Here is a 17,414-nt window from a genome sequence, read left to right as displayed (position 1 = left end):
ATTTTCTTTGGAAATATTTGAAATATAGAAGATGTATAATTTTGTTTATTTAAGTGTTTTAAGCATTTTATGTCATGTATAAGTAACAGGCATATCTGTTTGAAAGCAATAACTAATGTAACACTATAGACTGTCCAGTAGGGGTCCTCCCTCTCTTATTTCTATGGCTGAAACATATTATTTGAACTTGGCAAGTGTCAAGTCCACTGTCCTGGATGAAACACAGAGCATCCAGGAATACATGAGATGGCTCAGACATAAGCTACTGCGAGAATTTCTGAGTTAGCAACAGACAAGGACCGAAGACACAATAAAGGAAATGCAATGTCATGACAAGGCCCTACATTGGATGTACCATCAACAGGTAGCTCAGGTGGCTGACATTACAAAATCTTACCATTCATTGGCAAAGGCTGGACTAACAGACACTTCTGAGGCACTGATCATTACAGCACAAGAACAGACACTATGCACCAGGCCCTAATAACATTCCACTTTCTCGGGCAAGCTGATCTCCTAAATTTTACTTATTGGCAAAGCTGGTTACCAAATCTGGAGTAGGGGATTATGGAAACCTGATTTCCTCAGGTAGATTTCTCTCAGAGAAAGCCAATGTCTCTGCACAAATCTTGCATAACCAGGTTTCTAATCAGCTTTCTTCAACAGCGCATGTGCATAAGAAAAGGCTGCAGACAGGCAAAGCAGCTGAGTGAAATTCTGAATGGAGGAGAAATCATTTTGCAGAAAATTTGACTAACACAAAGTTCCTTATAAAGGTCTAAACAAGTCACTTTCTTCCACAGATTTCTAAAAAGGTTTTATTTTATTAATCTGCTGCATGAATACACACATTTGAAGTTGCCCGGTTTCTTCATTTTTTTGAAGCAGTTTTATTTATGGAGAGATATCCATAAAAGTGCATTAGGTATAGAAATATTTGTTCTCCAATAAGTAAATGTTGTAACATGAACCACAGGCATTCCGATTAAATAAAAAGGCACTTATATTTTCCCACAGTTTTTTTAAGGCCTGGGACAAAAACAAGTACATGGAGTTTTGAATCTCTAGATTAGATTTAGTAAAATAAAAAATAAAATGAGAGCATCTCTGAAAACCCTCCGTCTTGTGTTAGACATCTTAGACCATAAAATAATGTAAATACCTCATTTACACATTATTTACTAAAACTTTTTTACTTTTTAATATATTTTATTATGAAATAAAATAACATTTTGTATGTGAGAGAGCTTTATGATAAGTTTCAGATTTCCTGTAAAGTCAGATGATAAGAATCAATGTTTCATAGGATTGTGACATTTTACTCAGGAGTTTTTAGTGTTGGCTCAAGTTGCCATGATGCAAGATAAATTCTTAGGTATTAACTAGGATCTACACTGTTACAAGAATGCGGAGTCAACTTACTAATAAAACAGAAGTTTTGAGATTTAAGCTTTAAATAGAATGACTTTGGTCAGACTCTTGTTTCTGACTCTTCGAGTCGAAGGTCAAAATGCTAATTTCACTGTGTTGTAGTTCCAATTTAAACCAATTATACACACACACACACACACACACACACACTTTCAATGGGTTGTGAAGAAGAACAAATAGATAAGTTCTCTTTCCACTTGGTTTTATCTTATACCCAGGAGCCTTTGGGACTTCAGGGTCTTTCGAACCATGGCAGGAAGTGAAGTAAGTTTAGGTGATAAAACTGCTAATGTTTTCTGTTGTGTCACTCTTTTCCTTCCTACCGCTTCATGAGAACCAAGTCTTGCCAAACTACTGGTACATATATAGCATCCTTTGCCCCTTGTTGCATATTAGCAGGTTGTGACAAAATGACAGTTTGGCAATCATTCACACGAAACAAGGTTCTCAGCAGACCCCATCTAGATCACAGACTTATTATGTTATATTACTAATCAGATGTCAGATATTGAAAATTTGTCAAAAACAACTCATAATAGCCATATATTCAGGTCAGAAATAACACAGGAATGTCGTAACACTGCAAGTCTATCTTCCTTGGTAGTGTCAGGTTTGGGTCACTGGTCTGTTGCCAACTAGAAGACGAAAAGTTGAGGCATACCTTTGTTTAAGGAACTTTTTGGTTGATTGCACGCTCACCACAAAACCTTTCAAATTGCTGCTAACATGTTTTCTACAGATTACCATAAGTATATGGATTTATTCGTCTCCTTTCAGGCAATCAAGGATTTTTTATACTTTCACTATTCTGAAAATTTACTTAAAGTCCTGGGACTTTCTTCAGACAGCTACATACATCACAGTGGATTTTGTGAATATTTAAGCATTATAGCACTTGCTCTCTGACAAGTCTTGATTGTCTGACATGAATATGTGGAGCTGTCAAAAATAAAGCATTTCAGTTTGTGCTTATACCTGTTATTAGTCATTTATCATTTTTGTTTGATTGACATACACACACACACACACACACACACACACGCACACACACATATGCATCACAGCACTCAAAGATTTCACAGAGTGGAGGTGTCCTGAATGCCCAGTGAATAAGAAAACCCGTCTTCAATGGGGTTTTGTGGGTTCCGGGGGTAGAATTGCCATCTTAGCCCAATCATGAAGCATCACTTGGGTCAGGAAAGGAGTTCAGTACTACCTGATATTAAATAGACACACCTGTCTAAGGGTAAACCAGTTTCCAGTCATATTGATTTAACTTGCGATTGCCTGTGGAGATGAGCATGTTCTTACAATTCCAAATACTGTAAACATAGTCCCAGCACCTCTTGGCTGATCAGACCTAGGCAGCAGTCCATGGCACCTCTGTCTTATGTGGTTCAGATCATGTGAATTAACTGTTACTTAGATGGAGCTGAACACAGGTGCTTTCTGCTGAGATTACAGGCCTATTGTTTTCAGAGAGATAAAGTTTGACAGCAAGGCATAATGTGCCACAGCTATGTCTCTGCCAATGGCAGGACAGGCCTCCAAACGAAACATGCTCTCAGCCAGGAAACTTCCACAGCTGATAATAAGCTGATAAGAACATGTTTTCAAGCTTCAGACAATCAGGCACACAATATGCAACCCACACACAAGAATCCAAACACCTTGTTGATCTTACTGTTAAACTTCCAGTCATGTCAGTATTTCATCTCTGTGTTTTGCCTCAGTTAAACACGGCTGCACAACTTAACTTAACAATGTGGGAGCAGAACTGTTGACTATTTCTGCCACACGGATCTGGCAGAGTTGGATAAGATGAAATAACAACTCAGGAACAGTTTGGATTTAAGACAGATGGAACAAAGACAGAACAAAAATAATGTACTGGAAAAAAAAAACTACAGGAAGCAGCGCGAGGAAGGCTTGATATATGTTATTTGTCTTTGATTTAGCATTTTGGACAGTACAGTGAACAAAGTAAAATCTAGAAAGAAGTGTGTATTTGTGTTTGTGCTCATTTGTAAGTCACATCTGATGTATGCACTGAAACCTATTAAGGCTCATATTTTAAAAAAACTTTAATTGAGTCAAATAAAAGAAAAATACAAACAATTTCAAAGATATAAAATGACTAGTCAAACTGTATACATACTTCAGAGTCTCAACTATTTACACAATATTACATTCACAATATTTGCTCTGTAGGCAGCACAGTTGTGTGTTGCAATGTGACACAAATGCTGCATATCGCAGCCTTGTTTATATGAAACTTTAAACTAGATTCCTTTCCTTTAACATTTTATTATGATATTAAACATAGGCACTCAGAGATAAAGACAAAAAAAATCTATGTTTCTGGCAGCATATTCTTCTAAACAGTAATAAAAATATCAAAACCCACATGGGTAAAACGGTGAAATTGTAAACAAAGTTGTGGCTACAGAAACAATACCTTCCAACTGTTTAAACTGTAATACTTAGGAAGTGTTTTGCATATTAATTTTTACATCATAAACATTTATTACACCCACACTGCCACTAAAATGCTGCTGCATGTTTGTCCAGCGGTGTCAGACCACCTGCTGCGCGTCACAGCCTAGGACCTCCAGGCGCAGGGCGATGTCGTTGACCCAACCACGCGGGTGGATGCGGAGATAGCGGCCGAACAGAGGAGGATCAAAAACTGTGAGCACTTCTTCATCTGTCTGACTGTTTCCTGAGAAGATCTGAGGACAACAGGAGGAGAAATGGAACAGAGAAACACACAGAAAAGAGAGAAGTTTACTGATGAATCACTTTAATACAGCAAGATTGAAGGCTGCAGTTTAAAGATGAATACAGCAAATAAGTCCTCATATGCAAGAATATTTGCTATGTTTATTAGTTTTTGTTTATACCAGCATTCAGTACACTGCATATCACTAAAACATTTAAACACATTTTATTATGACTCGTTTGATTTGCTGTCACACTGAGTCAATGATAGTCAGGCAACTCTGATACCGGTCTGATTTTACTGGAAGGCTAGATGCTCATATGTTCCCTACCTTTTCATTTTGGGAGTTCTCCTCTAACACATTGCTCCACGTGTTTCCATCAGTACTGAAGGTGACTGAGAACTCCGTCACCATCATTTGCTTGAACAGTGATCGAGCTCCTTGGGTTACCACCCCTGTGATGCGTCTGACTTTCCCCAGGTCAACCTGCAGCCATTCGTAGGGGCTGTTGCTCTGCGATGAGTGTTACAAATGAAACATTTCTAAATCTCAGAAGACAAAATATTGCTAACAAATAAAATACATACATAAACAAATAATAATAATAATAATAATAATAATAATAATAATAATAATAATAATAATAATACATAAAATCATTTTTATTACAATTATTTTTAGTTTGCTCTGGTTTAATATTAACTTTATTAGGAACTCCTGAGTAAAGCAGTGCATCAATGTTTTCTCCAAAGTAGAACAATATGTACGGCACAGAGGGAGTGGATTATTAAATAATATGACTGGAAATAGAAGCCTTGACTTTAGTGCATAAACCACAATGACATAGATACCAGGTTCTGAATTATTAAAATAGCCAAAGGGAACAATACTACATTTCCTCTCCAACATTAAAATTTTTTTAAATACAGCATTCAAAGAAACTTTCCTTAACTAAATTTAAAAGCCTATCTAAGAATCAGACTTCCACATTTGATAAGGAGAAGCAGATCAAGGTTGTCCCATTATATTCTATATCCTGGAACACATTTGCAACGTGTTTATGTCCTGTTAACTCTAATGTAAAAAAGCACAATGTTGACCGCAACTAGCAAGTGTTGCTGGCAGTTTGATCTATTTAATTTGCGTCCCCACGTTATGTATCTTAACAGCAGGGTCTGAACAGGTCAACAACCTGACAGAAGACATATGACATCTGTACAGCTGAGGGCTTCAGTGTGAAAATGATTAGCTGAAGATAACTGCAAAGCATAGAGATAAAAGAATGTGAGTGAAGAAGTAAGAGTTAGAATGGTCAACGCTGGTCCTCAATGGCATAAAGGAAGCCAAAAGGAAATAAGAAGCATATGTTTTCAATGACGTGTCTGACTCTTCAAAGAAATGTGTTTAAATGTGTTCATTTTTGCTGTGCAACAGTGCATAGTGCAGCAATGAGGTCTATGCTAATCACGTTATGCTGTAAGTGTGGTGTAAGTGGTTATGCTGTCATGCCAAACTATTGATCGTTTTCTACTTAATATTGTAGTCATGCTGTTAGAAACAAGACAAGATGATGGCAGGATAAAGTGTCGCTATCAAGGTAAATGGTTTCCAACATACATTCATAAATAAATAAGAAATCTATGTAAAATAGATGGAATTTGTGAATATTTATTTGTTCACCTTTGGCCTCCAGGCGTTGGCGCTGCCCTTCTGATGGAGGCGGGCAAGGCTGGGGATCCAACTATGCATCATGGATGAATAAATTGAGGAGGCGCTAAAGCTGCTGTCAGGAATCAGCCTCTTCTGGAGCCCGAGAGGGAGCGAGCAACCTGATGACACATGCACACACAAAAACACAAAAAGTCACTCGAAGTACTTTCATACAAAAACATCTAAAGTGATGAATTCACACTGCTACAACTCACTGTTGAGATCACAGCCCAGCAGCTCCAATCGAAGAGCAGGATTCTGCACAAAGCCTACTGGGTGAATCCTGACATAGCGAGCCACAAATGGCGGAAAGAAGTAGTTGTCTTTCACCCTGAAGCTGTCCATGTTGCCAGTAAATCCCTACAACAGAGCGTCACAAAGTGTTAAGCTCAAGCTGGATCATGCAGGCAGCATTTTAGTCCTTTAGATGGGCAACTTGAGAGAATTATTAATTTCTGTGTTTTTTGCATGTGTTCGATAATATCATATTATCCCATGTGCAATTGCAATCAGAGACCACTCTTATCAGATTTAACACTTCTCAAACTCATACGCTCTGCTGCTCAATATGTAGATATAATTCTTGATACAAAAACCTTTTTAGAGTTTGTTTAATTGCATTGATTTTCTGACCAAAAATTTTTCCAATTTATACCTCCTGCCAACCGTCTAAAATGTAAAGGTGGCAATTTAACAAATGTATTATTTAAGATAACGCATTTAAGGATTTGCTGTTTTTCAACAGTTTCACTTTTGATTTCAAGAATGTTTTGATGTAATGTGTTAGTCCAGAGTATGTATTAATCTTCCCGAGACAGGAAAGAGATTGCTGGAACCAATGCCAGTATTTAAAACAATAATTGAAGGAACACATATCCAGTATCCAGAACTTTGGTTTAATTAAGCCTGTTTAGGTCCCAGTTCTTCTTTTATTATAGGTTCAGCTTGTCCAATGCACAGGAAGTCCTTTACTGTAGAACCAACATTTTACTGCTAACAAATGGTAACCATAATCCAATCTGTATTATTGGAGTACCACAGTGGACGACATACCCTATTAAGCCCGGTGCGGTTTCCCCTGTAAGTTGTCCAAGTATCCTGGTCCAGACTGTAGGAGACAGTGAAGAATATGATGTACTTGTCTCTCAGCTTTGAACTTACCCCCTGTGTCTGCACCCCGTGCAACAGTGTGGGCCTCTGAAGGTCAACCTAATGACGCACAGGTTAAAGGGCATCAAATTTCACTGTGGTCTTCTTCTGACATTTCAAACATAATATGTACTTATGTTGGGCATATGCACTGTTCACAGCAGAAAGGCTGAATATCTAACCTGTATCCATGACATCTTGTTTATGCCCATCCAGGCATTGATGGAACCAGTCTGGTCCAGCCTTGCCAACCTGGGCTCCCAGCCATCTGGAGATACATGTAAACACGGTTATAATCCAACTCAATCCGTGCAATTTTCAGTCTTTTAGGTTCCATAAAGTTACCTAAAATTAGAATCTGGCATCAGAACTTGTTTTTAGTGAATACTGGGGTAAATACATTCTTTTTTGGGTATTGAGACGTACAATATAGAAGATCTTGTTCCCATGTTGGTCCTGTTAAGTAGCATGAGAAAAATGCTGTCTTACCTATATGATCTGATGCTGTGATCTGTGAATCTTCAATTCTTCCTGATTTCATCCCCAGAGGCAAGACACATCCTGAATATTATCAGAAAAAAGGGAGCTATTACCAAAAATTGAGTTATTACCAAACTACACATGATATTAAGAATCTCTACTAAATGCAGTATCAGTAGTGTTGGCCTTCAATAGGCATACACACTACTCAAAAACAGACTAAAATTATTTATTTTGTATATTATGTAAATTATGTATAACTACAAGTTCCTTGGACTAAAAAAATCCTAATCTTTTCTAAAACTCTGTAAGCCCTGTCAACAGTTTAGTGAAGCTTATTATAAACCACTAAACAGAATAATGAACAAATCATACATACTGTAGACTGTATTTCCGGCTGTTTCAGTTTAGTTGTTAGTTTTAATGATTCACTTTTGACTTGTAGTAACCTGTAGCACTGCTTTACTGCTTTGATTGCATATGTATCTCTATCTCTATAATCAATATTTGTGGCATGTGTACCTACGTGGGTTATACACCAATAGTTTTGCTCTCATGCCAGCCAGTTGATAGTCTCCTATGGTGCACTCTACCAGCCACAGGCCCACTGTGGGAGGTCTCATCTCTACTGTGCCAAACACACCTGGATGACAAAGAACAATGCAATACATGAAACAGGAGCTGGTAAATGGTTTTTCCAAGTGAAAATAAGGTAATTACTTAAACGGAGGAAATATCCCCAATTTCATTTTTTCATGTGGAAAAAACTGGCCAGGATTTATAATAACAACCTGGGATATTAAACACAAATTGAGCAGGTCAGAAAAAGCCTTATATTAAATGAAAAGTGCAGTTCAAAAGAATCTGTTGAAACACTACATTTCTGTGGACTGAAATCAGGCCAAACAAGGTGATATAGATATATATAAGTTTTAGCATAGGAATAAATTTAGTATAAATTTAGTAAGTGTTTAGTAATGTACTGCACAGAGCACTGGAGAACATGAGAAAACAGAATAAGGACAATACTGACAATGTCTTCTTATAACTATCAAATCAGTTCAAATCCCATCAGCATTCTGAAAGAATGCAGGGATAAACATCTTTTTGTACAAACATACATGTATTCAATGTGAGGGAGAAAAAGGAAGCATAAAAAACTGGAAAACTATGCTTATATGTGCGTGTATATTTACCAGGGAAGAGTTTGTAGACTCCCATACGGTGCTCCTGTTGAACAGTTTGCACAGTGAATGGCAAACCATGGAAGTGCACCGCGTGGTACTCGCTGTTGCTTCCTACATTCAGCAGGTGCCATCTGACTTGCTGATGCTGGGCAACCAACAAACCAGGAAGTGTTTCCGCCACATAACCATTTATTGCTATGGGGCAACATAGACATTTTTTCAGAGAAAGGTATGCCATAAAAATAATTCCAACAAATCTTTGCTCATAAGCATTAGGCCATCAATCCACCATACAATCTGCACCTGCAAACTTATTGCTTTCATGGTACCAGGGGTCCTCAGCGTTGACCTGACAGGGTGGAACACAGTACCGCTGCAGATTCTCCTCCAGGTACCAGCTTTTAGTTTCATCAAAGGTGTGGAAGAGCAGGGCATATTCCTGGATAACTGACTGCCTGTTTTGATGAGTCTGGAGGGTACCAGGCTTACAAATCACCACAGGACCAATGAGACCTGAGTGAAGGTCTCTTTCCTGAAACAGATTTCATTCTTACCATTCAAATACAGTTGAGGTATTCAGCAATAGTTTGTGTGGAATTTTGAGCTAGTGAGTAATGTTTTTATGTTCACAGTTTAAGTCATCACTGTCTCAATTACAATTGTGAAGATTAAATTAAAACTGAAAAATGATAGATTTATGAAGGCATTGACAGCTGAGCGTGCACAAAAACACATTATTTACTGTACAGATAAACTTTACATGTACATGCAGTATATCCCTGAAACATGGAAAAAGCTGTAGGTAATAATTTATAGAGACCTTGTCCACAGTAGAGTAGTAAGCCCCGGTCTTGCAGTCAAATTCATTGTCACTTGGTCCTTGTTTCTTGGTTATTCTCCAGTTATAGGTCCGTGCCTCCCCAGGTGCCACAGGCTCTCCTGGGACCCCAGATGGAGCAGATGAGGCTTGGGTTTGGACTATGCCGTCCGCCTGGCTGCGGTCATAGACTCCCTGAAGGTGGAAGGAGTACGGCCTTGATGCCTTGTTCTTAAAGATCACCTTGAATAACGGACATGACAAACAAGAGAGGTAAGGACAGATCAGCAGAGACTCCCAGGTTTGAAGACATTAATATTGCACATGAAACATCTGCTGTAAAATGAAAATGATGACACTTTAAGTAGTTTCTAGCACAATCGCAATATCAAGCCATTCATTTATTCCGCTTAGCTACTGTATCACTCACAGTGATGAGTTCATTAGTCTCAGCTCTGATAAAGGGGCCCATGATTCCCAGGTGTTCATCAAGCTCCCCTCTGCTCACAGGACGCTGGAAGTTTTCACCCATGTAGGCTCGAAACACCACCTTCTTATACTCTGGGAGAAACTTCCTTATCCCTCGATCCATTTCTCTAAAGAGAGATCAGTCGACACTGCTGCTTTAACATTGACTAGATTCATGTAAATAGGCTTTTCTTCCTGCTGTAGTTGTGAAACATTTAATCTTCTTTGAGGGATCTGACTGATAAACTAAATATACAGTTTAGCTTTGCATTATATCCCACATTGCACAAAGGGAGTTTTTCCTCTCCACTGTTGCCTAGGGCTTCTCAAGGGGGATTTGTTCAGTTTAATCTATATATCTTTATAGTGTTGACTTTATAATGTAAAGTGCCTTGAGATGACTTTGTTGTGAGTTGGCACTATAAAAATGAAGTGGAACTGCCAGACCAGCACTTTCCAACTGCTTCCAGTCTTTATGCAAAGCTTAGCTAATTGTCTCCTAATGCATTTAGCAAAATGTCAAACTATGACAAACATTCCTACCTGGGTTTAATGAGCTGATGTGGTTTTCTGATACCGTAATCCCAGGTGATCTCCTCTGCAGCGATATAGTACACGTGATTTCTGCTTACTCCGGAGCGCGGGTTCACAGAACTTGTGCCAAACACTTCTGATGTTCTGTTTATCTATAATAAAATATATAAATTACTGTAAGAAAGGTTTGGATTTGTGGCATTTAGTGTCTATCATATGGAATTATGTAAGTATTTTCTAGAAATGTAGGTAAGACACAGGAAATTGTACCTCTTGGTCATAGTCATCATACTCGAGAGATAGATCAATCGTTGCTATGTTGTTACCAGCAGTGTAGTTGTATTTCACATCCAACATGTCTGCTGTAAGCCGCTCGGATTTCGACTGAATGTGATTTTTTGACAAATTTTCATGCATTTCTTCTGAATTAACTGGTGCTGCAGCTGCAACCTTCCCGTTTGGCAGCAAATTGCCTTTTAGTAGAATCTCGTTGCCCTCTTCAAGCTCCTCCTTTGTCCCATTCTTTTCACTTGACATTTCATTCTTTTGCTCCGACTTTATATTTCTGCCAGTTTCAGTCTTGTTTTCCACAGAATCTCCATCAATCTCTGCTCCACTTCCTCCATCTTTAGATACTTCAGAACTAAAGTCTGTCTCATTTCCTTCTGCCTGTCTTCTCTGTCTGCCATATTTATTTTCAATAGGTTTAGGTCTATTGTGAGACACAGTCCATTTCCCATCTCTCTCTAGTTCCTCTAAGATATCCTTTGGGATTTCTCCCTCTGACACCATGTTGGGGTTTTCTCCTCCTAGTGATGTTATGACCACTTTCCTCAGATGACATCCTAACTGTTCATTGGCAGTGACATTTAGACTGGAGCTGTTTGCTGACTGAGTGTTGTTGTTAGTGAGTTTCTTGCACACTTGAACCAAGACTGTGCGATTTTGTGGCCTTGTTGCCCTCAGCCGTAGGTCTATTTGATCGACAAAATCAGTGTTATGATCTTCATGACAATCACGGTCGACAATTGGGAGTTCTTCATTGTTGAAAGGACGGACGGTGTAACGAATGCTCATCCCCCGGCTCCTCAGGCTGTCATCGAATGCACTTATCTCCCACTCACCTTCAGAAGAAATGGGTAAGAGTTATTATGACTTGAATGTATGCACTGGTACACGATATACTTCAAAACACATCTAAAGTGTGTCTAGCTCAGTCTAGGCTTTGGTAATGTAAAAGGTATTTTTGACATTACCAATCAGTTCGGTTTCCATTGGAACAGTCATGCCAGACATGGGGAAGAGGGTAAGTACAGAATGGTAAAGGCCTTGGTACTGGAAGAGGTTTCCCGTAAAATAGACTGATAGAAAGTTGCTTTGGGTGCCAACATAGGCCACATGCCAGAAAGTGACATCAGTTTGACACATCACGAACTGGCGCCCACTAAACATGATGCCATTTACACCTGTAGGAGAAGGGAAATTAAAAATTGTACACTGAGTCAATTTTACTTTGTCTAAGAGACATGATGAGTTACACCAACGACCTTTGTAAATCCAAAGTAAACTCACTGTAAATGACATTTGAGTCGTAGAATTCAGGGTCTGTGATGTTGTAGGTCTTATGAGTGGACTTATGCATGTTTTCGTTGAAATACCAACTTCTGTTCTCGTCAAAAACCGCAAAGATCAGGTTCCACTTTTCATCTGGTCCCAGCTCCATTTGAAAATTGTTTCAGTAAAACAGATTTACATTTAGTGCTGTAGCCTGCATCTGTACAATGTGTTAAACGGTAAAAGATTATCTGTGTGTCTCACCAGGCTTCCTCTGGTGTCGATGGCATCGTACTTGCAAATGAGCAGGGTGCCCACCAGCCCTGATGCCAAATCCCTTTCTGGTGAGATGGTGCTCTGATACAGCTGGGTCAGACACTGAGGGTCTCCCCCCAATGGCCCATCATCTGTTGTTAGCTTCCAAATGTAGCCAAATGTCCCATTTGGCTGTACTTCCATGGAGCGCAAATCCTTTTGCGCATCTGTTTAATTAGATGAGATTAGATCACATTTTGATGCTGGGACCTTTAGGGATTTGCTGCTGCTGAGAGTAACGTGAGAAAGAAGCCAACAGGCAGTTCTAAAGAAAACTTACCTAGAAACAAAAATAATACACTTAGAACATTCTACTTTGAGAGATTTTGATGGTTTCCTTTTTCTTTTAAATTGTCTGGGGAGCACTCACAGCTTTCAAAAACGAAACAACTAAACAAACAACTGAACATCGTGGTTGGTTGGTTGGTTTATCACATTTAAATTTGGAAAACTTTATTTTTCTGTCAGATTAGGTCCATGCTTACCACTTGTGGGTGTCTGCAGTGGAAGGATCTTGATAAGGCCGTTGGGGTAGATATTGAAAGGGCGACTGGCAAGGTTTCTGAAAATAATCTAGAGACACAAACCAATGGCTGCATTAGAAAACCACACATGTGCTGCCAACAGTGCTAAGTGAGTTTACATCTGCTTTTTTTAAATTTGCAATTGTAAATCAGATTTAGCTCAAAATTCTTCAATCGAACTTCCCACATTTTCTGCCCCGAAAGACCATTTACTCACTTTGAACTCATCATTGACTTTTCCTTTTAGAAGTGGACCCAGCAGCGTCTTGTCAGGATTTTTCTTCTGAGTGAAAGATTCATCTGTGTATTCCACATACGCCACCTTTTTATACGTGTAATCCAAGTGATGAGGAGCTGCTGGGAAATATCTGGACTGCAACTTACTGTAGTGGCAAAAGACAAAAAAGTTAAATCAGTTTGGTGTCTTATTTCCTGTTCTTCTTTATCATTTTCCTCCATCTTTCTCACCTGTCTGTGCGTTGGAGGTGAGGAGCGTAGTCCCAGGTGACCTCTTCAGCAGCAATATAATGTTTCCAGGTTTTAGACTGCTGTCCTCCGCTGGCTCTCGGGTTCAGTTGCGGAATGCTTATGGTGTTGTACTCATTTTCATCATCTTCATCGCTGTACTCACTGTATTCACTGTTATCTTCATTATCCATGTGTTTGACTTTACGCAGGTCGGGTCTTGGTAGAGCAACAGGCTCTGGGCATTTCTCCACCGCAAAAAAAGCATCCATACCATCTGGGTGAGGCAGCAATGCATAAAAACAATTAGAGTCATGACTCACACCAAAGAGGTTAAGTTAGTTTTTAGTTAAGAAACAGATATTCCCTGTCCTCACCGTAGCGGTGAGCATGTATCTGGCAGCTGATAAGAAAGCGGCCTACAGTTGTGGGTCTCATTTGTGCAGTGATGAAGGTCATAGGGGTCACTTCCATGGTTATTTTACGATGAGTCAACACCTGAAAAAACAAATGCAGTGTATACTAACCTTCCTTCTGATCATCTGACGCTATTTGTGCCATTACTGTGCCATTCTTTTATTATGCATTGACGAACAACCACTTACACAGTTGAAAAGTGAAATATGCATTCACCAAATACAGAAAGGCTTCAGTTTGTCTCATGCAAAGCAGGATCTATTTAAACTGAGTCCTTATTTATTCAGATTTTTAGGCTTTAGTCAATAAAAATTTTTTTTGAGAATGACTGATCATTAAAAAAAAATCTTGTTAAAATCTGTTAGCTGTGATTGACTTTCATGTGAAGAAAATAAAATTTAGTTACCTGCAGAGTGTGATCCTGAAACTGTATAGAATGGATTTCTGGAGTGGTCCCCACTCCAATCAGATGCCAAAATACATGGTTACGACCTTGACACATTGTCAGACCTACACACACACATGGTGCAGGAGACAATTATGCCAAATTCCTGTGCAGACCACACACCTTGATAGAAAACACTTCACATTGCAACAAGACAAGCCCCGTGGCTGCAGCCAGTCTGGCCCATTACCAGGTAATGTGGTGTTGACATATCCATTGATGGTGTCATATTTCTTCCTGCTGCTGCTCCTTTTGAACTGTGCTCTGCTCTTCCTTTCTACTCTCTCTCCATACCAACTCTTGGTCTCATCAAACACTGCAAGCAGCAGGACAAATGCTGGATTTCTTCGCTGGCCTTTATCTGTGAAGGCACCTAGTGGAGAGCACACACATCACAGGTATATTGAGATACAGTAGTGAGAAGTCTAAAGGGAAGAATGACTGTGCACAGTGCAATTTTGACATTGCACAAGCATTTCTGCACGTTTGTACAAATTCATTGTTCTATTAGGTGCTTTCTTCTATCTAGTTTCCAGAGATATTTCGCAAACCTAATTGAAAAGCAGAGCAGCCAGCATTAATTATGATTTTTTGAGACTTCAGTAATTTATGTATAACTCAAAACAAATCTGTATTTACCTGTGTTTATGAGTAAATAACATGATTATTACATACATATTATTATAACATATTATTAAAAAAATGATCTTTGTCATTCAAAAGACTGACTTGGTTTGCAGATGAGCAGGGCACCAATGAGTCCTGAATTTAAATCACGAACTGGGTCCACTTGGGATGAGTAGGAGTAGGTAAGGCAATCGGGATCGCTGATAGTGGGACCGTCATTAGCGTTAATGTCCCAGATGTACTGGTAGTACCCTCCAGGAGAGACGGCATCATCTTGCTTCTCCTGACCTGTCGTGGAGTCATCGTAACCAGCTCCTGGAAAGAAAAGACACAGCATGACTGGGACAGAAGTACAGGTGAGTCAGAGCAGGAATATACTTAAACCACAGGATGCCATGGTAAAACATCCAATGCTGTCTCGTTCATTTTGGGAAACACATGTACTGTTGTTAAGGTTTTTAAGAGATAGCTCACTAAAGGTCATAAATCTGTGGAAAAGGATCATTTTTATCATGAAAATTAGATCTGGAAGTAATGATAGATTATGGTGATGTTAAACCACATCAATGCAGGTAGTCTCTCTTTCTCTTTCTCTCTTTCTCTCTTTCTCACTCTCACACCCACACATCTTTTCCTTGCCCCTAATATTACTCCTAGATGTGAACAAATCGACTTTACTATTGCTCATTCCTGAGCGGGACAGCAGCTGCTTTTTGGATTATGAATAAACCGCATTGTAAGACTCTACCATGTGGCAGGAACCTATGAGCCGTTTACTGGAACGGACAGCTCTAAATCTGCTCTGTCAAGGCTTTCTGAGAAGGGTATTACCGCTCAAAGGCTTATTAGATCTGGGATATTGAATCAATTCCTCTGTAGTCTGAGGCTACTACGATTAGATAACTTAACCTCATTTTTGTTTGTTTCTGCTGAAAACTTGTGGTGGTAAGACAGTTTGACCCGACCACGCTGGACGAAATCTGCACACATGAGATAATGATAACCGTTGCCTGGTGCATTTTCTAAAGAATAATGAGGCAACATTCCGGGAATGTTTTTTTTTTTTTTAAAGTCCTGCATCGTATACACTATGTTACAAATGTACAGTATGTATGGCTCTTAGCAAGCAGTTTGCTTCTTGTTGTAATTCATTTACCTCAACATCCATGATTTGTTTTCAAAAAACAGCTTTTTTGACCCTTTTTAAATAATTTTAGACTGCGAGTGTGGAGATCTAACTAAGATTTTACGTTGATCAGAGTCATAGTAAAGCTGGAAAACTAAGCTTATATACTACTAATATTTTTTCCATCGTCTCATCTAGTGTGTATAACAAAGAATTCCTAAAAACTGACATTGAGTAAAATAAGTCATATAAGTCATGTTAGATAGTCATGCTCTTGCTCACCACTTGACTACAAGGAAAAAAAATCCTGCTTTGTAATGTTCAGTTTGTGCTGTTGTGGACAAAAGAAAAGAAAAAGACTTTGAAGAATGTCAGTGGATCATCCCATTCAGTTCACTACCTTCCGACTGTTTCCAGTAGGTGATCCCCACAGGGCTGATGCTGTAAGGCTGGGAGGCCAGGTTTTTGAAGTGGACCACCACCCTGTCACCAGCATTGGCAACGATCACCGGACCTTGAATACCTGCAACAATAGACACAACTTTCTTAAGGAACGTGCATAAGTCCCTAATTAAAGGTAAAGGTCCTTAAAAGGTCAGCGGTCTCCTCTTCATGAAACATTTAAAATAAAGTATAACATAAAGAGATGGAGACCTACCTGTCCATTCTGATCGTGGTTTGGGGACAGTGTATGTAGCATCAACAAATTCTCTGTAAACTGCCTTAATGTATTTTTGAAGAATATTGGATCGCCTCCTATAAACAAAATACACACTAATTACACATTCAGAAACACCCATCTTCATTGCGTCCATCCTAATTAACTGTAATTGTGTTCAGTTGTCATTTTGAAAATATTTCTTTCAAACATTTCTTACAAAACCCGATCCTCCCTGAAAGCAGACAGGGTCGTGCCACTTATTAGACGGTTTCTTAAAACAAACAAATAAATATTTACCTTTGGTCAGAAGCTGGATCAACTTTGTGCACACTCCCATAGTCCCAGCCGATTTCCATGGCTGCTATAAAATACTCCCTGACAGGAGACGGGGGCTGCTGCGCTTCTCCAGCGGAGGAGCAGAGCAGCAGCAGCGGCAGCACAAGAAGAAGCGTCGCTGTCATCTCACCTGTCTCCACAGTGTCCCGGCTCAAAGACTCTGATGCTCCCCTTGTGGGCCGAGATATTTAAACAGAGTGTGTGTGTGACGTTGCACGTGGGGGCATGGTGTTTGCACACCGTGTGGGTGAGATTGCGCGAGCTCTGCCGCGGCTACAGCATACACGGGTTTAGAAAAAATAAAACATTTCCATTACTGAAGGCTTTGTTCATTTTAGCCAATGGCCTCGAAAATGTTGTTAGTCACATACCAACAAATTTAGCAACTATTAATAAAATGGCATCCATGCTGCTCTTGGCTGCCATCACTTAGCCAACAGGAACA

The 17,414-nt window shown here is 39.3% G+C and overlaps 1 protein-coding gene across 1 annotated transcript; it reads right to left on the bottom strand.

Annotated features, from left to right (window-relative positions):
• Positions 1–3,500: 3,500 nt before the first annotated feature.
• Positions 3,501–17,295, bottom strand: f8 (coagulation factor VIII, procoagulant component). The gene is made up of 27 exons (XM_067518049.1): positions 16,931–17,295; positions 16,631–16,728; positions 16,373–16,495; positions 14,949–15,161; positions 14,410–14,592; positions 14,181–14,284; positions 13,735–13,855; positions 13,361–13,634; positions 13,110–13,275; positions 12,854–12,941; positions 12,318–12,535; positions 12,072–12,216; positions 11,756–11,965; positions 10,770–11,623; positions 10,509–10,651; positions 9,928–10,093; positions 9,501–9,740; positions 8,984–9,212; positions 8,690–8,875; positions 8,020–8,136; positions 7,503–7,574; positions 7,196–7,281; positions 6,918–7,073; positions 6,080–6,224; positions 5,835–5,983; positions 4,485–4,667; positions 3,501–4,163 (listed from the first exon to the last, which is right to left on the bottom strand). Exons 1-27 carry the CDS (start codon positions 17,092–17,094, stop codon positions 4,008–4,010), a joined length of 4,989 nt encoding a protein of 1,662 aa, XP_067374150.1. The 5' UTR covers positions 17,095–17,295; the 3' UTR covers positions 3,501–4,007.
• Between the last annotated feature and the right edge of the window lie 119 nt (positions 17,296–17,414).

Source organism: Channa argus, chromosome 10 (assembly GCF_033026475.1).
Source record: "Channa argus isolate prfri chromosome 10, Channa argus male v1.0, whole genome shotgun sequence".
Lineage (NCBI taxonomy): Eukaryota > Metazoa > Chordata > Actinopteri > Anabantiformes > Channidae > Channa > Channa argus.
The sequence above is the reverse complement of the archived record's forward strand: the minus strand, read 5'-3'. Positions and strand labels throughout refer to the sequence as shown.

Coding starts and splice junctions, on each gene's coding strand:
- f8 (XM_067518049.1), bottom strand. CDS start 17,094: ATGACAGCGACGCTTCTTCTTGTGCTGCCGCTGCTGCTGCTCTGCTCC. Junction 14,285..14,409: donor TGTCAACACCACATTACCTG/GTAATGGGCCAG, acceptor GTGTGTGTGTAG/GTCTGACAATGTGTCAAGGT. Junction 8,137..8,689: donor AGTCTACAAACTCTTCCCTG/GTAAATATACAC, acceptor TTTGTCATCCAG/GTGTGTTTGGCACAGTAGAG.